The 25317-nt window shown below is 38.8% G+C and overlaps 1 protein-coding gene across 5 annotated transcripts; it reads left to right on the top strand.

The window, feature by feature from the left end:
* The first annotated feature begins 1154 nt into the window (after window positions 1–1154).
* Window positions 1155–18648, top strand: ARL6 (ADP ribosylation factor like GTPase 6). 5 transcript variants are annotated; one of them, XM_066568139.1, is made up of 8 exons: window positions 1155–1200; window positions 3810–3940; window positions 5721–5782; window positions 7446–7514; window positions 9867–9961; window positions 13659–13788; window positions 15195–15250; window positions 17794–18648. In XM_066568139.1, exons 2-8 carry the CDS (start codon window positions 3818–3820, stop codon window positions 17817–17819), a joined length of 561 nt encoding a protein of 186 aa, XP_066424236.1. In that variant the 5' UTR covers window positions 1155–1200; window positions 3810–3817; the 3' UTR covers window positions 17820–18648. The 5 variants fall into 5 exon arrangements, with proteins under 5 accessions (XP_066424236.1, XP_066424228.1, XP_066424220.1 ...); XM_066568131.1 differs by having other exon boundaries at window positions 1159–1200; window positions 3787–3940; XM_066568123.1 differs by lacking the exon at window positions 1155–1200 and adding an exon at window positions 1210–1470 and having other exon boundaries at window positions 3769–3940.
* The last annotated feature ends 6669 nt before the right edge of the window (window positions 18649–25317 follow it).

Raw genomic sequence — 25317 nt, forward strand, 5'->3', positions numbered from 1 at the left:
CCTCCTCATGGTGATTCACTGAGCCATGCAACTCCTCTAGTATTTGTCAAAGCTTTCACTGACAAAAGCAGTTTTAAAACTGATCGTATTATGTAAATAATTCCAGGGCTACGCACGAAAATTCACAGAGAAGTGAATGCCATATACAATAACCAGACCCTACCTCAAAAAGCTTAAAGTTATAATGAGCCTTTCATTGCATAAAATCACATGCATGCAATGCAAGACTGAACAGAAGTAGCTGTAAAGTAATAGGAAATAAGTGTCAGATGCCCACAGTCCATTACGTCCTCTTTATTTTACATGGGAAGAGCTTTCTCACCGAGGACTGTCAGGTTTAACACAGTGTACATAATGAAGAATGAATATTTCATTTTAGATCTGGTTACAGAAATGCCTTTGCCGTTCTGCGTTCTCCACTGAATTCAGAACGACTCCTCAGATAGGGGCTGATTTCAGACAGAAACACTCTTCTCTACCAGATATACCTCACAACTTGGTTAGAGTCCAGGAAGTGCTTAATTAGAGTTTCACTGTGGGATTAATGCTACCCGCCTGTTCCTTCAGTGGCTCATAATGCCACTTCAAGGGAATCTCATCTTTTATTCGGAACCTTCTTGATACAGGAAATACAGCAGACCTTGAACCAATCTGACAGGACTATGTTATGCATAAAATAAAAAAATAGAATTAAAAAAAAAATCCTAAGTGTATTTTCAGCCTCTGTGCCTGGCCTAGCAAGGCTGCCTTCCCCCCAAGCCTTGCTGCTGTCACTGCCCCAGTGACGCGTGCATTTGAGATTTTCCATTCTGCCAAAGCGCCCGCTTCGGAACGGGCGGTGCTGTCAACACCTCGGGTGGCCGTTCTGACTCAGGGGTTTCCTTCTGTGCTCAACGCAATCCCCAAGAGGATTTATCCAGGCACTCGAGAGAGAGACAGTGCTTGGAAACAAGCAATTCCCGAGGCGCTGGACACCGAGAATGATGGGGACGCCCCTCAACCCCGCCCCCTCAGCCCCACCGCCCGGGGGCGCGGCCTCGGGCGTGGCCCCGCCCCAACGCCCTCCCCCCATTGGCCGGAAGAGGCGGAGCGGGTGGGGCGGTGGGACGCGATTGGTGGGGCGGGGAGAGGGCGGGGCTTCGGTTTCCTCGGCAACGGCGGCGGCGGCGCGCGGGCCCGGCGGGCGCCTCCCGGGCCCAGGTCGGTGCTGCGGCCGCGGGGACGCGGGGCCGCACCCGGGGAGGGGGGCCCGGGGCCGGCCTCCCCTGGGGACCCTGTGCCGGCTTTCCCGGGGACCCTCTGGGAGAGGGAGACCCTGTTCTGGCCTGGGAGAAGGGACCCGCGGCCGCTGCCGAGGCCCTGTGGTGCGGACGGAAGGGAGGGAAGGCCGGCCCGGGAGCTGCCAGGCCTTGTCCTGAATTGGGTCCTTGCACCCAGTGTGCCAGAGGCCGAGCCACGCACAGAGCCCAGGTATTTGGTTTATTTCTGCTTCTGCGCAGAAAGGGGAACTGGGCGGCAAATCCAGCACGGCCCCTACCAAAGCTTTTCACTGTTTGTACATTTTAGCAAACAAAGGCATTTATGTTCACTGACTGCATGTCACCTAGCTCTCTTATCAGTTGGTATCCTGCCTTCTGGTGGCTAATGACTCTCTTGCTTCCCATGCTAATTATCCCACATGCTCAGTCTTTCCCTTCTTTGGATCTTAGACCGTTGAAACATATCCAGCCCTAAACCTAAACAAGGCAGTTCTACCGAAAAAATTCATTTGTTTTTCAAACACCTGGACATCGCTTAGAGCTTGTTTGTTGGTTGCTCTCTATTTCACTGATTAAATCTCCTGTGTTGTTGATTAGGTTTGAAAATAGACAAAGATCAGACGTGAAAGAACATCCTTTCTTAATAAAAAAGCTTGGAGAGTTTGCTGTTAAGCTCCTGGACCAGACTCTGGCTGAAATAATTTTCTGAGATGTCTGATGTATGCTGTATGTCACTGTAGGCAAAATATCAGCTGGCAAAAAAAAGGGAAAAATGGCACCTGTGTTAGCTGTAGCTGCTGTAACTCTTCACAGCTGAGAAAAAACATGAGAATAGGGGCAGGGCAAGAAGTCAAGGGTGCATTTCTTTCCCTCTGTGTTCTTAAATAATGACTGTGCCAACTAGTAGGAAATTTTGCTAATTTCCAAAAACATGTCTCTAATTAAAATATTTCTAGAAACTTTTGTGTATTTAAGATTTTGGATTTAAAAGTGAAGCCCTAGAAGTATTTTTAAGGCCTTGTATTTCCTCCTGTTTCATTTTAGGAGTGCCTACAACGTATTATTTGGCCCTCTAGAATGTATTTTTTTAACCCTCTATTTTTTTGTTCATCTATAACAGATGGATGAAGCTCTTGATTGGATAAGAAAGTAATGTGTGATGGAGCAGGGTTTTGTCAGGTTAATTTGACAATAAGCAGCTTTAATCTGCTCTCTGATTTGTATATATGGATTAGAAAAGGAGTGGGGCGTAAAGCAAAAGGAGTTAGAATGAGAGACTTGCTATAACTAATGTTGGTTTTTTGGTAATAATTCTGTGGGTTTTGGTAACAATTCAACATTTTTTGGTAGTATGGGTTGGTAATAATTCTGTGTAGCTGTAATGTAGATCATGCCCAGTCCTGAATCAAAATGCACAAGGGAAAGCTCTAAGAAAGATCTGGTTTTAAAAAGGAAAAATCATCCTTTAGCCAGAATGATTACTTGTGTGACTTCATTAAATGCAAAGTTTTGAAATTACTAAAAAGCAGTTAACCATCATTTTGTAGTCAGCTAGTAAAAGAGTGTGATCGAAGATTTGTTATTGATGGGTTTTTTTACCTTTCCTCCCTCCTGCTATGATTTCCTCAGCTTGCTACCTGAGTTATCCAGTGCAGTGTGTTTTTAATTTATTAAGAAAAAAAAACAGCCTTCACCACTCCAGAAATCCTCTGACATAAATTAAATACTTTATTATTCAAGGCATCTCAAAGTTTTCAGTTGTCTGATTGCTGCAATTATTTCTAGTGGAATTCATTCAGGGCAGACAAGGGTTATCCTCTTTGCAGAGTGCATTTAGCCAGGTATTGCAGGGCAACACGTGATGTAATCTCCTTTGAATGTGCCACTGCCAGGTAACTTCAGCCACAGTCTGGGCAGCAGCAGAGGTTTGGCATCTCCCTGACGTGTGGGTGAATGTTTTGGTGTGTGTTAGATCTATTTAAATCAGTTTCTATTTGTGGTGAACAAAGAGTTCCTAATTTATACATGTCAGTATTGGCAAAATTTTGGCAAATTGAGAGTTTGAATTGAATCAACAGAGAGTGTTTTGTTTAATGCAGGGTTCAGTAAATTATGTAGCAGGTGCTGCAGAAGGGAAATACTGTTTTGTTGTCTGAATGGTGTACTGCTGACAATTTGAGGTAAAGATAATGACCCTCCTTTTGGTTTTGGTCACTTTGGTGGGAGCCCTGGTGGCGCTGCAGTCGTGCCCCTCTTTGGGCTGCTCAGAAGGTTTTCTGCCCAGTGAATCAAGGGCATTGTGTGATACAGACAGGGCTATAAACAGCCAGGCTACTTTGGTATCCTGGCTGTAATCAGCTTACCCTCCATGTGCTTATGTGCAGAGCCAGCCCCTGGGGCTGTGTTTGTGTAGGGTCCTGCTCACACCATCCCTCCCAGGTGTGAGGCTGCTCGGGCCCATGCCCCCCTGGGTGCCAGCGCTGCCCTGCACGTAGCACTTTTCCAAGAGCTCTGATTCCCTGAACAGCCTGTGGTCCCTGTGACTTCCAGCCACAGCCATGGGATTGTTTGACAAGCTGGCAGGATGGCTTGGCCTGAAGAAAAAGGAGGTTCACGTCTTGTGCCTTGGCTTGGACAACAGCGGCAAAACAACGATCATCAATAAACTTAAACCTTCAAATGTAAGTAGCCTGCATGGTTCACTGCTGGGGGTTTGTTTGATCTGGGTTTGCATGCTGTTACAAAGGATGTGCCCATGGAAAAGATGTGAAGAGCTTGTGATTTAGCACAGTGGAACAAATATATTTTAAGATTTTCCAGCTAACTAAAACTAAGGGTAAGCATTCACATGCACATTATTTTCCAGAAAAACCCCACTGTTAACGTGGCACACTTTTGTTAAGATCACCCAACAAGGAAGGGTTTATGATGGCTGAAATCAGGATCTGGAAGAGCCACTTAAATCACTTAAATAATTGTCACAGGATTACAGTTACAAGTGATGTTGAACATTTAGGATTAATACAGTTGTACAACAACTTATCATGTTTATTTTAATCTCTTCCTGAAAAATAAGAGACAACAAAATAGGAAATAAAAAGAAGATGCAGGTTTAAGGGTGACTTCACTATTTTTAAAGCAGAATAATTTTCAAAATAAATACCATTAATACTTGCGGTTCATTTGTCCAGTGAAAAGTGTTTGAGGCCACTAGGAGTGCCTAATATTCTGAAAGTAAGATCCTTGTTTATAGATATGTGTATGGACTAGAAATAGACTAATTTTGATAGGCATGTTCAAAGCCAAAGGTTGTGCATCTTGGTTATTTGCATCTGGGAAACTGCTTTTTGCTATTTATATCAGGACACAGCTTTTTTATTATTATTATTATTATGAATTTTCATTAAATTTTACCTGATGAGTCCACTGGGCATTGTTTAAAAAGTGTGACATAGTGGTGAGTCTGCTACTCTTCCATTCCTGGCAATTATTCTTCCACTGAAAATTGAGTAGATTTATAAACAAAGACTATAAACTCCGTGCTATCTGCTGCCAGTTGTTTGGGAGAAAGGCTACAATGTGTACCAGGCAAATTGTACTTTATGTAATTACTGAGACGTTTTTTGTAGAGGGTCTTTATGTCATGCCTTAAACAGTAAAGGATTCCTAACTACAGTTGAACTCAAACTTGAAGATTTATCACAATAATGGGCATTAGAGAAGCTCTCAGTGGAATTACATGAGTAGAATAAATAGAATTTGTTTGTTATGACAATTTATAGGAGGATAACTTGTATCCAACTTGCGTAAGTCCTGCCCTTGCAAGACATGCCAAATAGTCTAGCATGCAACAAATGTCTTTAGATCAAAGTTAATAAAACTGTTTCTTTTTAGTAAGTTCAATGGACAGGTTATTTTGAGCTCTGGGTCAAATCAGTCTTCTTAAGAACTTCTGCTTTGCCCCAGGAGCAATATATTAGGGCCTGGCAAATCCAAATGTGTTTCCATCTCTCTGCAGTTGTTTCTGCTGGACCTGCCTATGGGTGGTGTTTGGAATAAGAGGCTCTAGGAGTCTGGGCAAGGATTGCATGTCACTTTCTCAGGCAGCTCTGTAATCTATGGGATGTGACCTTTCTTCCTGCTCAATACCCATGCTTCTTAGAGGAGCTGCTCTTTTCCACCAACTTGGCTGAGAGGTTCCTTGACCAGCTCAGTAGTAAATCAGTTATCAGACAGATCTCTTAATAGTGCTTTGTGTTTTGGCAATTCCAGTAGTGTTTACTCTATTCCCCAGAAAATACAAAACCCTTGATTCTGAAAAACTTTACTTTTCTGGGAACTTTCTTAATATTTCACAGTTTGGGGCAAAAATAGATCTCTAAGGTATTCATGTTTTAAATATATTTCAGTATTTGCATTTTCTAATTTGATTGTAAAATCTGTGCTTTCCTTTCTTCAAAGGCTCAAACTCAGGACATCGTTCCAACAATAGGATTCAGTATAGAGAAATTCAAAACTTCAAGGTAGTACTTTCTTTCTTCATTAGCAGTAATAATTATTACACCATAGTTGGACTTAATGATCTCTTTCAGTGGGTTTGTAACTGAGTATCATGTGTAGTGGTGTAAAGATTTGGCATTGCAGTTTGTTAAAATGTAGTACCCACGAGACCTAATCATGATCCAGGACTGAGTGTGTTAGAATATAATGTGTGTTTTGTGCTGCTATAGAAGTATTAATTTTTAAATTTTTTTTAGTTTCTTTGCAGTAGCCTGTATAAACATCTGATCCCTATCTGTTGAGAGTTTCAGAATAGGGCACTGTTACAGACTGGAGGAGAGACAGCTGCTGAGGTGGCAGCCTAAATTCCACTCTCAATCTGGTAACCTAAATTAAGCACTCTCACTGGAGGTACTCTGAAAAGATTGCAGTGTAATCTCATTACATGCAAAAGGATGGCTACAGCTTTAGCAATGTAAAGGTGGCAGGTGCAAAGGCCAGGAAGCAGAGTAAGACGTCATTAGTTGAATGAAGACTAAGATTTAGATTAAAAGACTGTCGTGACACGAGGATATTTCAAGGAGGAAGCATCATTTTTTATTTTTTAGCCTTCACTGGATCTTTTAATTTGTGCAGTTAGTCTTCAGACCAAGCAGTGTGGCCTCGCTGGGTGGGGGATCTGCAAGAAAATTGTTTATTCCTTGAGCTGATGTGTAAGACTGAGAGGTTTCGTATTTCTCTAAGAGCTTCCACAACTGAGCTCTGTCCCAGTAAAGTACATCAGACAAGTTTGGGACTTCACATATGAGAATGTAAATTTATATTGCTTTTTTTTATTCTGATCCTGTAGTAGGAGAGATGATGACCTGTAAATCCACCATGTAGAATGTTTAAAAAAAAAAAAACAACCCCTAAAAATCCCACCCCAAAACCTCAAACTCTACAAACTGACAAACCCACAGCTCTATGTCTGGACATGGAGTGGCAAGGATGTCTGGAGAGCTTCCTTTTCCTAACCTTCTTTTTTTGGGGGCCTCCACTTGGAGAGCTACTTGGGCCTACCCAAAAAAGGAGAGCCTAGTTCTGAACTCGATGTTGCCTCTGTAAACTTTTCAGGAGCAGATGAGAACTTTTAGTAGTGTTCAGTAAGTTGCCTTGCTGTATGTAGTGTTTGGGTGAAATCTCACATCTGAACTCACCCATTTTACCAAAATGTACTCTTTTTTTTTTCCCCTAAAGGTGGAATTTTTTTTTTTAAAGTCTTTTATTTTGCCCAAATTTATGCCTGTCTAGGGACAGAATTTAAGACAGGCTATGGACTTTAAGTCATGGTCATCTGAATTTCATTTACTCATAAACAGTGTTTGATATTAGCATGATATAGAGACTGAATGGGAGTTTATTTTGCATTTGATGTAACTTCAAATAATTGGTTTAGTTTTTTTATTCAGATAATAAACAGATTTCCCATTGTGAAATATTTCTGTAATAAGGCTGCAAAACTGAGTAGGATCATTTGAAGGCAGATAGTGCAACCAGAGTTCATTTGGGAATTTTTCTCAGTTGATTGGAATTCAAACTGATCTGGGTTTGTTTTTTTTTTTTTGGTCAGGGTAGCAAAGAAAATGGATGTGGTTTGGGTTCTGTTCTTTTTTCCTTGGCCTCATGCACTTCTTTTCTTTGCAGTTTGTCTTTCACAGTGTTTGATATGTCAGGTCAAGGGAAATACAGAGACCTCTGGGAACACTACTACAAGTAAGCCTATCATTTATTTTAAAGCACTGATGTTCATGTTAACTGTTGTGTAGGTTATTTAAACAGAGGTATAATATCTAGTGGTTAGAAATGATTCAGAGAAGGCTTATACCTGGTGTTTGACAGAAGGTTTACTCTGGATAAATAAAACTTTCTATTCTAACAAATGAAAATTTTTATCTGGTGTTACTCTGTGCTTTCGGGGACAACTTTGGGGAACATACTAGAAATGAGATTTAAATGTTGAAACCTGAAAACAAATCCTCTAAGAAAGCTCAAGATGAGTTAGGTTTTCAGCTATTCAGTTCTCCTGTAGGTCAACTTAAAACCTGCAAGATATTGGCTGACGGCTGAGATTTTTAGAGGTGAAGGAAATGAACCTCAGAGGATAAGGCACGTGTAACTAAGAACCTGAATGAACATTCTTAATGTCATTTATTAAACAGGATATTCTCTGTATTTATAACACTCTGGCATTGCCTTTTGGTAATAGATGGACACCATTCTCTGGTTAACCTTTATTTGCATTGTCTCACTGTTATTCTGTAATGCCTGATCCTGATCCTGATAACACGAACAATACAAAACCATGCAGGAGTAGCTTGGAGAAGTAGAAGGGATAAATTCCGAAGATTATAATATTGATTAAATATTAATATCAGTTGTGTTAGAGCTTAAATTGTTTTTTAATTGAAGATTAATGCTTCCTCTCCTTCCTGTGCAAGTTGTTTTAGCATTGAAAACATTTGGCCAGCAGATCTTCATTGTTCAAGAGTGTTAGATTTGCATTTCAGTAACTGATGCCCTCAGGCTGCTCTCAAAATGCTAGCAGAGTGCTTCATAAGCAAATAATTTTTGTGATTGCTGTATTTAATGCAGTAACTTATCCCTTGTGGGGCATAAATGGCTTTTTCATCTTAACAATAACTCCCTAACAGTAAGGGAGTGGTTTAGGTTATGCTGACAGTGAAATATGCACTTGTATCCTCCTCTGGTCCTGAACAAGTGCAGTAGGCATGTATTTAAGATTAACTTCTAAGAATAATATAAAAACAATAATTTCTGTTAATTAAATAAAATATTAATAAAATAATTATGTGTTGTTCAGTTTATAAAGTTAAGCAAGATTTAATTTTGCAGGAAATTAAATCTGGGCAAGTGTCAAAGTAGTTGCCTTGGAGTCCTTCAAGTCTGGACTTTTCTTCTGTTTAGCTTGAAAGTATCTTCTAGTTCATTCTCTAAGTACATTTATCTTAAATAATCCCCAAGTCATGCTGTGTCCCTATCCCTGATACTTCTTTGGGAAGTTCCTTCTTTGGTGGTAAATGCATGACAGTACTCTTCATTCCTCTGGTAAAATACTCTGTGCTCATGAAAATTGCTTAGGCATTTCCAGCTAATATGCAAAAGCTTTATTTACTAAAGGTTCTGTACACCAGAAAAGAATGGGCCTTCTCATACAATCTTGGGCTGCTCAGGTTATTTCTGGATTCCAGCAGGTATAGATCTGTTTCTTATCAAAATACAAAGATAGATGGTGCTGGAGGGTAAAGAATGTATTCATACTGGTGTCTCAGAGAAACGTAAAATGAAGGAGAAGTGATTACATTAATATGGAAATATATTTCTGTGGGTGTTTACAACAGGTGAATTATGAACTGGTGAGATTTTATTTGGTTTTCAAAACAAGTTTCAATAAATGGAACATCAGGTCAAAATATCAGTAACAGCCTGAAATAATGACTTGAGTAGCTGCATTTATTTTATGACTGTGGTCACACTACCAGCAAAATGTCCTAATGATTTGAAATAGTTGAAAGTTTTTACCTGTTATTTTAAAAAATAAAGAAAGATCCAGTTTATGCAGGATATGTTGTAAAGGTTAAAATAACCTGCATATGCTTAACTATGGACACAGGTTTTGTCTAAAAAATTATTTGACCTTTCTCTAAATAAACTTTAGTACAGGAAATACAGAATTTCTGTAAAGATTTGTCTTTATGGGTTTTTTTTTCCTGCCTGACTACAATGTCAAAATAGCAGTTGAAGTTCATTTTTCAGTCTGAGTAGGAAAACCAAGCTTTTCTAGAAGGTGTGTGGAGACTGAACCTTGTAGGGGCAGGTAACAGCCTCATGTCTAAAAAAATTATGCATGTTACCCAAAGATTGAATTTCAGAAATAAGAAAGGATTCAAATGTTAATGGTAAATAACAATGACAAAAATTAGAGGAAAAATCAGGTTTGTTTGGACTTTTTTCTTGGTGTTTCTTCTGAAGCCTTTTCTTATTCACAGAATATTCATTTCTTTGAGAACCTATAATTTGCCTCTTTGCTCTTTCTATGTTACGCAGAGAAGGCCAAGCCATTATTTTTGTCATTGATAGCAGTGACAAATTAAGAATGGTTGTGGCCAAAGAAGAACTTGACACCCTTCTGAATCATCCAGGTGAGGAGGCTTTTTTCCCATTCTGTGTCCATATTTGTTATGTTGCCTTAAGAAAAGCCCTTATCTGACACATTCTGACTACATTGCAAGTATTTTAACCTTTCATAAATATTAGCGCAATAATCTTCCAAAACATGTGGGTTGGTTTTTTTTTACCTATTCACATTTGGAAATTGGTCACAATTCAGCTTTCTACACTGAGTTGGGTTGGTCTCTTATTAATCAATATAGATCAAAAGTTACATTGTTTTGAGAAAGAATAGACTTTGAGTTGGAAGCTGGACAGGCTTCTTGTGATGACCAGCAGAGACAAAACTGTGTCTCCCTGTCTGTTTTTTCCATGAAGATAGCTAATTCCTTTAATGTAACATTTAACTTTCTTTTGTCATCCTCATTAATTTTTTTTATGCTTTAGCCAGAAATCCAAAGGGATAATTACACCAATCAGTTTCAATTCCCTGTGGAAGAGCATATGAGAGGATCTGTGATCAGGGTCTTGTTTTTAGGGGTTTGGTTGGGTTTTTTTTTACATGAGACTGCACCTTAATTAAGTTCTGATATCAGTCAATTCTTTGCCCTTCCATGTATCCAACTTACTGGGATGTGTCTGTAAGCAATATGCAATTTTGACTTTCAGCACTTTTGCTCTGCCTAACCAGAATATTAAGCTACATCTAGGAAGTTTAAAAGTTAAATAATCCTGTGATTCCTTAATTATTTGTTAAACTGATAGAGCCTTAACTTGTAAGATTCCCATGCTGAAAATAAGAAAGGAAAAGCTGACTTGTATTTCTAAGAAAAGCAATGTGTGGTAGGGACAAATATGTTCCCATGACTTTATTTTCCATGAAGACTGTATACAACACTTTAATTCATCAACAAAGATGCTGGAGCTGACTGGACCTTCTTATTCTCATGCTCTAATTTCTCATTCAAGGGTACGGGCTACTTCAGATGTAGGCACTGAAAAGACAGCGTTACAAAAGTCACAGGGAGGATGAGGTGAGCCAAAGGCTGCAGGTGGATTACACAGAGGCCAGGGCACTTTGTACCAAGTCAGGAATTAACTGCAGCAGTAAAACCCAATTCTGGTAGTGGAGTGAACCACACAGGGCCAAGGGTGAGAGGTAAAGCTGCTGGAAGAAGTTACTGGTTTAACAGAGGGCAGAAGAATAAAAATGTTTAGACAGAGTAGAAGTAACCTTAGGTGGGGCTTTTCATTTAGGCAGTAATAGGTCACTAATGCTGGCCTAGCAGGTCAGTGCTGTTCAGTTGTTCATGAGTTTGTGTCTTCAAGTTCAGAAGAGCAAAAGACCAGGCTCTGGCCACTGAGTGCAGTCCTGAGAGCCAGGAGACAGCAGTTGTAGATTTCTGCCATGGAGTAGCTTAACTCCAACACAGCAACAGTGTCACTGATTTATCAGTTTTAATATATCACATCTAAGAGAACCAAAGAGCTTGAAAAGTTCTTCTAGGATAATGTTCAATAAAAGTAGCTGTTGGGTGAATCAATATACAACTGGTTTGCAATATCAGTACTTTTATTTGTATTAGTGTTCTTTCTTGCTGCATACCCTACTTTCTCCCAATCTCTGCTTCTGTCGGTGTCATCCTCCTGGAGTGGTTTAAATGCATGTATTTACCTAAGTTTTAAATGGAATTGAATCAATTCCTGTCTCTGAAAATCTTAGCAATCCCACAGTAAAACAATTCCCTGTCTTTTTGCCAAGCTTTGCTTGAGGGAAAGGGAAGGGAATGTGTCCTGTGAAGCATTAATGGGGTTAGAAGTTGTACTAGCTGGGACTCTTTTGTGAATCAGAGCTATAAATTATTTTTACTTACATTAATGGACAATGCACTCTTCAAATAACAGTTTGTTTAATGATAACTGTATCATATTTTGTTTTTTTACTCAAATTTCATTCTTCAGCACTTTGAAAGATGGTAGTCATAGATTACCTGGATTAGATGATGACTCTTGGGTCACTTCACCTCCAGCACATGCTTCTAAACTAAACTGAAATTCTTTGTGTAAAATTGCACATCACACATCTAGTGTCTGGAATATTTTTTAATGTGCTAATTCATAACCACTTGCAGCTAGAAAAAATTTGCTTTCCATTAGTAACTGTGAAAATTGTGGGAGGGAAATGATGCACATTAGGAAATAATATAAATTTCTGTGACCATTACTTTATTTAGCAAATACCTTTGGGTGTGCATTATGAGTCTGGGTGGGTAGGTTGTGCCCCTTTCTAATTGTTTAGGAAGACACTGGAAACTCCTTGATTAACTTGGCTGTTTGCATATGTGATGTCAGCTAATTTATGTGGTTTTAATTTACCCTTAACTTGCAACCTGTGGCTACTGGGCTTCATTTAATTATACTGTAAATTACAGTTAAAATTTCAGTCAGGAGACTCAATAGCTGTTCAACTATGGAATCAAAACACGGATTTAATCATACTGTGCTTGTGTTTTGAGGCCTTTGACTTGTGTTTATGGACATCAGAGGACAAAAGAGCTCCAGGAAGGGTAAATAGTTTGTGAAAATTGTCAGTGTTTTGATCAGCACTTAGCATCTCTAAATGAATATGAGGAGGAAGTGTTATCTCCACTGATTCTGTGGAAAGATTTAGTAGGAAGGTGGAAAAGAATATAATTAGGAAAGTTCAACCATTTCAGCACTGACAGTTTGTTGGGATTTTGGGGGGTTTTATCATCCTCCTGCCCATCAGCAGGGGCAGATGGCTTATGTTTTACATTTTAATATAAAGCCTTACCTGGTTTCCTGTGTGAAATAACCTTTTCTTTTTACTGTTTTAAAAAGAGCCTTTGTAGCAATTTTCATTGAGGTGGTAGCGTGTAAGTTCTTTTCCTATCAAGCACTGATGGATAGACTAAAACCTAGATTTTCTCTAATTCTGGATATCATTCTTTGTATAAATAATATGAAAAACTTTGAGAGTTAGTCTTGGTGCTGGTAGTTTTCTTGGCAGTGTTACATCTGTAACTTTGAAGAGAATATGTTTTGTTTCCTTTCAATCACCATGTAGTCTTTTGGGGTAATCTGTGAGGTTTAAACTTGTCTTTGTGTAAGTATCCCAGAAATTGCCAGAGTACTTTGTTTGGTCTGTAGTTCTCACTGCTAGCTGAAAGAGGTTCTGGAGAAGTCCTTCTAGGCAAGGGAGAATAAAGGATGTCCACATGCGCATTTTTTCCCAGTTTTATGAATTCTGTGAAGTAATGGATGCTTTCCAGGACACTAAGGATAATTCAGACTACCCTTCTCAGCTATTGTTGTGATATTATGAATGAACACAAATTATTTTTTCCATCCATTTTATAAATCCAGTCCTTGTTAAGCAGAGATGTGCAGTGTTTGTAGGCAGTGGTTTGATCTCTTGTTCCTCAGCTTCACCAGCAATTCCTATCTCCGGCTTGAAGTGTGGGTATAAGGTAGGGGGAGAGGGGGTGGAAGATTCCAAAGCCTGCAAGGAAGTTTGTAAACATTTTGGAAGCATGTTGCAGAGGCCAGGTGACCCAACAGTGTGTGCATCTTGGTAGGATACAACCTTCAGAGGATTGTAGCTACAGGTGAGCAGAATACCCTCCTGTGTTGTTTGTAGCTTGTTACGTGCAGAGATTAATGAGTGCTGCCTCATGGCCTGAGAGTTCGGTCTCTGCTCATGCCTAGACATCAAGCACCGCCGGCTGCCTATTCTCTTCTTTGCTAACAAGATGGACCTCAGGGATGCAGTGTCATCTGTGAAAGTGTCTCAGCTGCTGTCCTTAGAAAACATCAAAGACAAGCCCTGGCATATCTGGTAAAGTTCTCTTTTTCTATCCTTTTATTGGCATTACTTTGTGCATTCCTATTTTAGCCATGTCGTGCCACTCACTACTGTACAAAATAAATGGAGTAGATAAAAGACAGATTCCACACATGAAACACTAAATTTAAAACAGTAATATTAAAAAACTTATGGTGAAACTTACTTTAAATGTATAATGCATTCATTTAGACTGTGTCTTTAAAGTTTTCACAGCAGAACTGTTAGCCAAGTAATGGAATGGAGGATTTCCAGTAAATCAGAAAGCAGGGTTGATATGAGAAGATCAGTTGACATTATATTTTGCTGGGAAATTGAGTGTGCCTGCTAGATTATCTTGCAGGTTTGAGAATATCAAAAATAAAACCTTTAGAGTTTTTTTCCACTCTGCAGATGCTTCAGTAAACTGTTGTTGAAAGGCCATTTAGTAAACTGTTCTCTTCTGTATTCAGAGAGACACAGTACTCTTTGTACCCTTTCATGTTTGAGGGGATTTTTAGTTGTAGGAGCTACTCTTTTTCCTGAAGGATGTAAGCTTTATAGAAGTTAGAAGTGCTTTATAGAAGTTAGTTTTTTTTTCCTGTTAAAGTCCTCAGCTGTTATAAATAAAAGTGAAATCAGCAGCTAAATGCTGCTGAAAGCTACAATTTTCATTTTAGGCCCTTTCATGTTAAACTTGATTACCTGGACATTGTTTTTGTCCAGAAAGCACACTCATGAATTCCCAAGCTTCTTGGAAGATTGTTTTATAGGGAACTGCAGTTACAGTCCAGATTCACTGCTGTGCTGGTTTTCATGAATTGAAGAATGAAGAGCATTTAAACAGTTATCCCCCAGTGATTCAGAAGGTGGATTTACACTGCTCTCAGTGTAGCAGAATGGTTTTATACATTAACAGCCACTCCTGGGGTTGCTGTTACAATGAAGTGTGTACACACACATAATTCCTCCTTCTGGTACTCCAGCATTCTCACTGTGTGTAGGAACTGCATGGAGAACATTTGGGCTTGATCATCTTAAAGGTCTTTTCCAGCCTAAATGATTCCATGATTCATGGCTGCTGTTGGAGGGAGTAAACATCTTTCACAGCATTGTCTGAGGAGGGAGGTGCTGCAGAACAAGGTGTCTGCCTCGTGTGGGAGCTCTCCCAGAGCCCCTTATATTCTAGGAATGATTCCTTGTGCCTTGAAACTGGAATTAAAAGAGATCGTATCATGAAATGGTGTTTCCCTGTGGGGAAGGTACTCTATATTATTTGAGGAGCAGTCTTCTCCATAGAAAGAAAACTTAAGAAAACTACCTGATGCTACTTTGCAATTATGTAAATTACAAGTTTGGTGATGACTCAACTAAAACTGGTATTTTTACAATGTTTTTGAAATTTGATTTGTTTCTTTCAGTGCCAGTGATGCTCTTAAAGGAGAAGGATTACAAGAAGGTGTGGATTGGCTCCAAGGTATATCATATGTCATTCTCTTGCTTTATTTTCACTCTGTTTAACTCTTTCATTTTGTAAGGTTTTTTCTTTATTATTTTCTTTGTTTTCTTTATGTCCATTTCTGCTGTCAGATCAAATTACACAGTGAGTACTAAAGCTCTATCTCCCATTTGCCTTTCATTTACCTCCTTAATGTACACAAAACATCATGTGGGCTTCCCTGACCAGAGTATGTATTATGAAATACTAATACACACTCTTGCAAACAGTGTAGCACTTTCATTTAAACAATACCAGCTCCCACACTTCAATTTCTTATTGTGGTACTTCAGTTTCTTCTTTAATTTATTCTTAATGTCCTGTGCTTGTTTTACGTAACTTAAAGTTATGTATCAAGAAATGGTGAAAGAAAATAAGCCAAGTAAACAGACAAGTACACTGGTTTTAATTATACACCTTCAGCTCTTTAATCCAGAGCCAAAAGAAGAACTTCTTGCACCTTAACGATTATAGGACATGCAGACACTCATAACTGCATGGAAAATATCAGATCCAGCTTGGATGATGTCTCACATCCAGCATCTTTAATTACAAACTTGATACAGATGTTGTGTAATTACAAACTCGGTCCAGATGTTGTCTCCTTCTGTTGTGTGTTGGTAAGGTTCTGGTCTCTCTTGTCCTCCTGCTCAATGTTTAGATTAGTGAAGTGTGGCATAGTTTTGGCAGGCTGGTGCCAGTTTTAGCTCCCTGGCTGGCGTTGCTTGTGCTGTGAAGTGCCGAATTCGGGTGGTGCGGGCTCGGCTGCTGCAGCACCCGCCTGTGCTGTGCCCTGGCGGCCGCCGGGTGTCAGCGCTGGCCCGGGGACAGAGCCCCTTCCACAAGGGTGGCAGCCAGCCCTGGCCCGGCTTAACCCATCCCCACTGCTCTGGGGACACCAGGCTGTCCTTTCGACTTAGACTCGTCCTGCTGGCTAGAAAAAGATTGTTTGTTTTACCCGGTTATTGTAGAATACAAAACCATTCGGTGATGTTTTCAGAGGGAGGGCTGCTGGCCAGAAACAGTCTTTAGAAAGAGATTTACTGCCCTACAGAGGAGCAGTGATGTATCCTCCACCAGCTAAAATAATTCTGGGGTAGGGAACCAGGATTTTGGTATTGGGTTTCCTCCTCTCCTGTACCCTGTCATCATAGAGGCAGATTCTAAATCATAATTTTTCCTAATTTCAGGCACAGTTCTGGCTTAGTAAGGTTTTCTTGCTATGTTCAGAGTCTCCACTTCTCTTGGAAGAACCTTTAGAGTTTCAATCCAAATTTTGGGTTTTTACATAGCTTCATGCTACTTAAAAGGATCTCAAATGCTTGTGTAAATATTTCTGACAAAATATTTAACTTATATATGTAGATTTTTTTTTTAAGCACAGCAAGCAGATGCTTCTGCTGTCACTCACATAGCTCTTACAGCTATTCATTGCTTATGGAGTGTTAAACTTCTTAATTTTCTGAGCTGAAAATCCTCATGAAGGGGCTCTATCTGAAAATTTCCTTTAAGTCCCTGGTTCAGTGAACCCAAAAGCTAAAGAGGGGTTGAGTTTAAATGGTACTGGTAACCTAAGCACATGTAGTTTGGCAATTATATGTTTAAAGGCTGAATACTTTGATATTTCAAGGACAAATTTTTACTCTTGATTCTCCTCATTCCTAGAGCACCAGATGGAAATATTTGGAACAACTCTGTAGTTATGGTAGTCCCTAAATCACAGCCTGGGGATGCCATAAAATTCAGAGGAGGAAATGACACCTGGTGAATGAGTGCAGAGTTCTTGTCAGAGCCAAGCTTTTCTTAGTTACCCATTCCAGACCCCTTTCACAGTTGGGGTGGCAGGAGCAAAAAGTTTTGTGGGTTTTTTTCCCTAGTGAAGGCTGACTTTGCTATTTCCCTATTTTGTAATGGGATTGCTTTTGCAGCAGCACATCCTCCATAGAATAAAACAAACCTGTCTCACAGCGTTCCCCCTTAGTGGGAGAGATTGTGCTGATTTCCACATTTTGTAATGGGATGCTGGGTGCTTTTGGAAACCAAGAAAATGTTTGAAGTGAGTTGAGAAGTGGCAATCAGGCAGCAGCAATATGGAGAAGTGTGGCTACAGACTGCAAAGTTTTCATGTGAGTTATTAGAAACCAAACTTTAAATCTTTTGCTGTTGGGTAGTTCATGTTCAGTTAGGTGGAAGCCAAAATGCCTACAAGGAATTGAAATGCATACTTCATAAAACAAACTTCCAGGTTTTATGGTCATCAAAGTGATCTTATAAGCCTGAAGAAGATAAAAATTGTATTAGATGTGAAGAGTCTCCCTGTTAAATATGCAAGATTTGGGGGAAACAACTTGGCTGTACAGGAATTTCAGAAGTGGATGAGAGAGCAAGTTAAAAAGAAATGCTTTGTTGTCTCCAATTCTTGCAACTACACCAAAATATCTAGATCTGTTTATGCTTTCAAAAAACAAAATGCAGCAAGAATTCATCTTGTGCTAAGACCAGATGTTTCTTTTTATTAACAGGTCAGATGCAAGCAATGAAGACATGAGAGATAAATAAAGGATCTATGGGGTTCTTTTACACCTTTTGTCAGTAGGTGAAGAACAAGTTCCTTGGAAAGGAAGAATGATTTGAAGAAGATGAACAGTTCAGCTAAAATATCCTGTATTGACTTGTTTCAGTTTAGTATCTCTTCCAGGAAAACTGAATGTAGACAACCTAGCACCTCAGGTATGCATATTGATGAATTAAATTGAATCTTGTGACCAGAGAGCATATACAAAAAAAATATTTGTGTTAACAATAAACATCTGCATTCATTTGAGGTTGAGGTGGTAATTAGCCATCAGTAAATGCCCCTCTGTTTTTTGGGGGGACATTTAAGCAAATGGGAATATTTATTTTCCAGAGAAAGAATAATCAGCACTTCCTGAAATCCATCTACATAAGAATACCTACTGATTTTAGATGCCCAGTTTTAGGCATTACTGCCATTTTTTTAATATTAAAGTTTAATGTTGGGTTTTTATTACCCATCTCTAATATACTTCTATAAGAGTACTTTGATTAAAGATATAAGGATTCAAGTGTTCAGTATATTTGTTATAGATGATTGCAGATGTTTTTAAGAAATTGCTTTTAATGAAATGTTACTAATTGTTTTTTGTGATTATACCATGGTTATATTTGCATTCCCATCAATAAAACTTCACATATATGACATGCCCTGATTGGGTTTTTTAACTTCAATATGCTCATTAATGGTCTTTACATCCTAGAGATTTCTGGTTTTCTATTCATTTCATTTGGAATTTGTTTATCCATATTCATGTGGATATAGCACTGTATGTATAATAAAATGGTATCTCTGTTGCCAAGGGGTTTTTTTTTATTAATTGCATATATTTTTTACACTACCTAATCCACTAGACCTCTCTTTCAGATACTTGAGGAGCATATGAATCCCAGGATGGGTCAGACTGGAAGGGCCCAACCTCCCTGCCCAGGCAGGACCATCCAGAGCACATGGCACAGGATTGCATCCAGGTGGTTCTGGAATATCCCCAGTGAGGGGGACTCCACAGCCTCTCTGGACAATCTGTTCCAGTGCTTGGTCACCGCACAGGAAAGTTCTTCTCAAGTCCAGGTGGAACTTCGTGTTGTTCAAAAACACAGTTAAGGGACAGCTCACTGGTTTACTAGATCATTATTATGAAATGTGTTATATACTTCTCTTGTGTATAAAGACTGTTTTACTTCTAAAAATAAATTTAATAATCTTTCTGTCTCCAAAGTGTACCATAGGTAAAAAATTAAGAACTTTATTTTTGTTCTGCCACTTCAGGAAAGAGCAGACTGACCCTGGCAGTGCTGAAGTCTCCATTTAACTCAGTGATTACCTGATCCCTGTGGGACATGTAATATGCAGCTCTTGCAAAAGCTTTCCCCCATTAGCATATAAAACACATAAATGTTCTGTCAGCATGCCTTCTAGGCCTCACCTCATAGAGGAGTATTTGGAGCAAAGGGAGCTGAAATGGGAGAACTGTCGTGTACTCTCAGATATTAAATAGTTAAATTTAACTCCTCTGCTTTGCCAAAAGAAAATCTCACTGTAAGAAATCTTTCTTTCAGGATACTGTGGTTCTTACAGTTCAGTTTGTCATGGAAGTATTTTCATGTCCCTTTCTGTGACACTGTTGGCCTTTTGTCAACGTTGAATCTAAGTGTCTATACAAAAATCAAATACAAAGGAGGAACAGTAATATAACATTCTGAGAAGTTTTCCTCTGAATTGTGGGCAGATAATTTTGGGTGGTAATTCGGCAGATAATTTTACTTTGCTTTGATTAATATAGTAATTAAAATAATTAGTTGGAAGGAACCTTAAAGATCATTGAGTTCCAGCCCCTGCCTTGCTTGGGCAAGGGACCAACCAGACCAGGTTGCTCAGAGCTCCATCCAGCCTGGTCTTGAACAATTCCAGGGGTGGGAACACTGCAAATTCCTTGGGCAATCACTGCCAGTGCCTCACCACGCTCTCCATAAAGAATTTCTTCTCAATATCTAATCTAAAACTATTCTCTTGAAAGTAATACTTGCAAAACTGTTTTGCTGTGTGTTAGTATCTTGTAATTATTGTGGATCAGTTATATGTCTTATTTAAATGAAACATTTAGTTTTAAGTTAACAGTTTCTTTTCTACCAAAGAAAATTTAAGTTATTACATAGAATCCATCTTTCTTGAATGGTATGGATCTTGATGGTTTTCTGATTGTTTTTGTTTGTTTATTTTAAATTACATAAAGTGCTATGTTTATCCTGTGGATTGCCTTTACTGTCATGGGAAACTGTTTGAACTTACTGCTTTGTTCTTCCATCTGCAAATCCAAGGGAAATACTCTAAATTTTTTTCTCTCTCTCTAATTTGGTTAGGAAGTGCTTTTTGAAAACAGCAGTTATTTTTCTGCTTTTATTATTGTTCCCCTTCTTGATTTTTTGGTGTTTGATTTTGTTCTGCAGTGAACAAACAGTTCTGTTCCTCCCCTAGGGGGCCACTGGTCTGAATGAAGACCTGTTGAAAGGAATGGAAATAAGAACAGTTCTATTAGAAAAATGCTGGATTTTTATTTCCCCCTCCTTATTACTGCTTCAACCATTAGTTATGTCTTACTTTTAGAACATTTGTGATCATTCTGTGAACATAAAACCTCCTGAGGGCATCTCTGCATGTTCACCTCTCCTTCCCACCTTGGTGGTGAGCATCTCTCCTGCTCACCTGTAGCTACAATCTACAGGCATAAGTCACTAACATCCACAGGTGCTGGAGCCCCGAGTTGCTCTAAAAATGTTGAATTTGGTACAAGGATCATATGTTGCACAAAATCCTCATGTATCTGTGCAAAAAGGCTGCTTTGGAGTTGGTTTTTGTGGCTGTCAGACTTCCATGCTATTCTCCCATTACATTTAGGATGTTAAAGTAATGAATGAGTTCTCCCTGGGTGCTCCAAGACAGTTTGCATTGACAAGTTCTTTGTGCCTGAGGAACAAAGCAGACAAGGGAATATTCCTTTTTTTGATCCATGTTACTGTAGGTGCGTGCATTATGTGATAACTTGAAGGGCAGTAGAGTGACCAAAAGCGACTCAGGGAATTTGGTCTTTACACCCTACTCAGTGTTTTGTGCTGTTGCTTCCATGAATGCTGCCCACTACATATTTATTAATTTCCTTTAAATATGCCTGATCAGGCTTAAGACTAGCATTTTCAGCTGAAACATGGTGCAGTTGTTTTCACATACAAAGTGTTGCCTTCTAGGTCTCTTTACTGAGGAGGGGGCTATCAGGTAAATGTGTAAATCCTGATTTTCCTAGCTATGCCTCTCTAGTACTGAGAGCACCAGTCCATGGGAACCTTGTGTTTAACTACTGCTTGCAGCTGTGCTGAGAGCCTGCGTGGCCTCAACACTCCTGGGCAATTTCACATGAAGAAAGTGCAGCTCTAAGTGTGAGGATGTAAATGTAATGGAGCCTCCTTTTAATCTCAGCCCTCTAACTGTAATTTCCTTGGGGTATTTTATTTACTAATACGAAGATAAGCTGCTATAAAAGACCAGACATAACAGCTCAGCTTAGTTGTCTGCAGACAGGAATTCTGATGTGGTAATACGTGGAATGGTAACGTTGCACTTCAGAGCTTCTGTAAAACAGCTGTGCAACTGTTTTGGAAAGCAGCTTACCTCTTAGGAGCTTTAAGTAGGAAATATCATTTTGTTGGTAATAAGAAGTAAAAGTAATGCTGATTCAAAATGCTTGTCCTTAAAAGCAAACATTTATTAAGCCAAGAAATGGTGTTTAATCTCAAATGGGGTGGGGCTGGGGAGAATTTTTGTTTGTTTTCCTTAAGTTTTACTTGGTTGGAAAATCACTCTTTTTATGATTAATTCCTGTCATCCATTTATTTTGTTCTTTCTGGCCTGCCTCATTCCCATTTTACAGAAATCCTTACAAATCTTGATCCTCAACTTTTTAGTCTACTTCTTTTAAATTTAGCTGAGTATTCTGCTAGTGAAACTTTGCAGCTCCCTTCCCTGTTGTTTTGGTTTTGGGTGGGTTTTTTTGATTAACAAAATAGATAATGAGAGAAGGTCACAGAAAACAGCACTAAAAAGGCAAAAAACAGTACTACCAAGAAAGTCTCCAACTCTTCTCTTTCAGAAGGGTCAGGAAACTTTGCTTTCAAAGGTTAATTTTATATGCCCTGATCCTTTTTTATTTTTCACTGCTTAAATTTAAAAATGCGCTGTTACTATGCAAAACTAATACTGTGTGTAATAGCTAATCAGAGTTCAGAGCTTTAAATGCTCTCTTGTAACAAATTCCAAGTGTTTTTAGTAATATTTTGTAACCATCCTTTAGTTCAAGTCTCTGTAGCTCCTGTCACAGTAAGTTACATCAGGGAAGCATCTGTGTTTGTGTGAACCAGCACTTTGTAATTAATTTGCCACTGTTCAGCCAGTTGGATTTACCACTTAATTGGTTGAATTTTCCTGGCCATATGAAATTCTTGCTCTCACAAGTACAGCATGTACGTGATAATGTACTGTTCTCCTTCAGTGCATGTCAGGATCTCACCATGCAAATCAGCCGTGTTTGCTTTTCCCACTCTTCTAATGACAGCATGAAACCCCCTCCCACTACTGTTTTTCAAAATAAATCCTTAAAATGAAAGCTAGGCTCTTAATGTCTGTCTACCATTAAATCATTTTGTGTTCTCCAAACTGTTTCCCAGGAGATGAACTTAATTGTATTACAATCATATTACTCAGGCACCAGCTCAAAAGAGGGTATTTGTAATTTCTCTGGGATTCAGGGAGCACCTTTGAAGAACAGAGTAACTTGTGTAGTAAAGGAAGTGTAAATTTAGCAACTTCATGCTAGGCAGTCTTTTGGCAAACAACGTTGTCTTTGAAGATCAGTAAGTAGATTGAAGGCCTAGTAAAATAGTTACTGAACCAAATTTCGTTTGCTGAAGAGTTGCCTAATAGTTCTCAATAAAGGGAAGAAAAGACAGTAAGGAAAGATTTAAAAAATCAAGGAAATTGGGATGTGTGGAGGAAATTTCTTTGGGCTGGAATCATGCTAGTGAATATTAAAGAACTTAAGCCTCATGAGGCTCAGTGAGGTGACCATGATAAATGATTGAAGTGGATGCTTGGTGATACGGACTAATGAGAGCAGCCCCAAACTGCTTTTACAGAGCCAAGAGAGCTGGTGCTGGGAGCCTGATGTCCTAATCTGTGTGGCCTCAGTTTCCCTCAGCCTGAGCCTTTCCAAGGGCTTCTCAGTCCTTGGAGCAGGCTGTGCACTCTTGGTTTTGAGATGCAGTTTCATCCAGAAAGAATCAGTTTGTGACCTCCCAGCCAACTCTGCCGTGTAAACAAAAGCACTGCTAGTGAGGATTATCTTTAAAATACCCTCCTGACCTGAATTAATGCATGAGTGGAGGCATGCCTGTACAAACCAAAGAGGGAAACAGTCCCAAACTTTTTAAACCATGGGGCTGAAACCATGTGAAAGAACATCAGAACTTGGCAAGAGGTCTCCACAAGCCAAGGTTCCCCAGGAATAATGCCAGGGAAATATTTAGGAAAAATACAAGTTTATAGTGTGCTTCACTTGGAATAAACTTGGAAAGCTTATTCCACAAATACAGGATATAACCATTGGATTATATATATATATATATATATATATATATATATATATATATATATAATATAATATATATAACCAGGGATTAAGGGCTAACGCTTCCAACTCGAAGGAAATGGCATAATGTCACTTCTGAAAAAACAGGCATTCATAAGTAAATAATAATAAATATTAAAATCTTTATGTCAATAATAAAAGAGTTGTCTGTCAGGCATCACTGCTGTTCTTGCCATCGTCTGTATTTATGATCACACAGGTTTAAAGGTGTTACTAGGAAAAGAATTTGGCAATCTTTTTTTGAGGTGGTCTTTTACATCCTTAGCTAGTTTTCAACAGAGAAGTGTTACTCTGTTTTGAGATGCCTAGAACCCATGCATAATTGTTTTCTAAGTCCTCTGCTGAGCTTTAAATCAAGAGCAAGTTAATGCTCTAAAAAATTTTGGCAGCAGTTTCAAAGCAGGCTAAATTGATCTACGAACTAATCCAATCTAGTGCTCAGAAAGTATTGCTGTATTTTGCAGTTAAGTTTTGAGTCTTAATATTTCTTTCATTGGTACCATTATAAAATAAGATCAATCACTATTATGTTAGAAAAACAATTGTAGAACAGCCACTTCAATGCTGATTTACCACTATTATTATAGGTACATATAATATAATAAAGCTGTGTTGTAGCTTTACAGTTCCTGGAAATTAAAAGACATATAGGCAAAATCAAGTCGTTCAGGTTGTAGGAATATTTTTAAGTACCAAATTTCCTTTTCACACATTCCATAAATGTTAAAGTACTACTTATTTCTCTGTCTACTCTGTCATGCAATTATTTAAAAAAGCATTAAGACCTCCTCTTTTGTGGGTGATAAGTCTCATGCTTTCCTTGAGGTGCGTGTTCTGTCATCATGTCAGGTAATGCATTTAAGTAAGTCCTTAATTTATGCAGAATACAAACCATCTGTGTGATTTCTTAAAGGCTGTAGCAATACCTGAGTTGTGAAGGGAATGACAGGTGATCTGACACTGGCATCAGACTAAATAGGAATACTTCAATCAGTTCCTAATATAAAGAAAAATTGACAGCTTTATCCAAAGAATTGATTTACCACAGAGATAATGTGAGCCTTTATTTTCAGTAGCAGTTCAGCACACCCTGAAAATTGGAAAACAGAGTACCTCTACTGTTTATGAACTATGCTAAGTGCATTCTCTAAATACCATATTCCATTGTAGAGAAACCCCTTTAGTCTTCTTAGTCATATTTTATTGGACTGGAGCTGTGCATTAAATACAGAAAATATTTCTAAAGAACAACTTTATATAAAAAGACTGTTGCAGGCTCATAGCCCCATTAGCCAGACGTTTCCTTGTGATGGCATTTACTTTGCTGAAAAAGCTTTTCTGCCTTGACTCAATGAATGCTTGAGTGAGGAAACATGGATTACTCACAATTTTTGTTCTGGGGTATTAAAAGAAATCTTCTTTCCTCTATTAAAGGTTTTGTTGTGTTGGGCTTAAAAAGAAAAAAAAAACAAAATAAAACCCACAAAACAAATGAGAGTGTGGGGGGTGTCAGTTATGCTGTTACTTACCCAGCTAACCAGGCAGTCTGATCAATGATAACTTGAATTCTTTAAAACTTGGCCTTTGAGATTTCTTTCTTACCATTTTTCTGTGTGTTACACAGACTGTTTACTGTTATGTGGAACTTGTGTGCCAAGAATTAGACTCTGTTTTTCTGTTTGTTCTGTAATAAGATTGAAGTATTTTCTCCCTGTTTGGAATAACTTATGGATATAATTTGCATACATAAGAATAGATCTCTTCTTTGTTTTCTCT

This window comes from Molothrus aeneus, chromosome 2, assembly GCF_037042795.1.
Source record: "Molothrus aeneus isolate 106 chromosome 2, BPBGC_Maene_1.0, whole genome shotgun sequence".
Taxonomy (NCBI): domain Eukaryota; kingdom Metazoa; phylum Chordata; class Aves; order Passeriformes; family Icteridae; genus Molothrus; species Molothrus aeneus.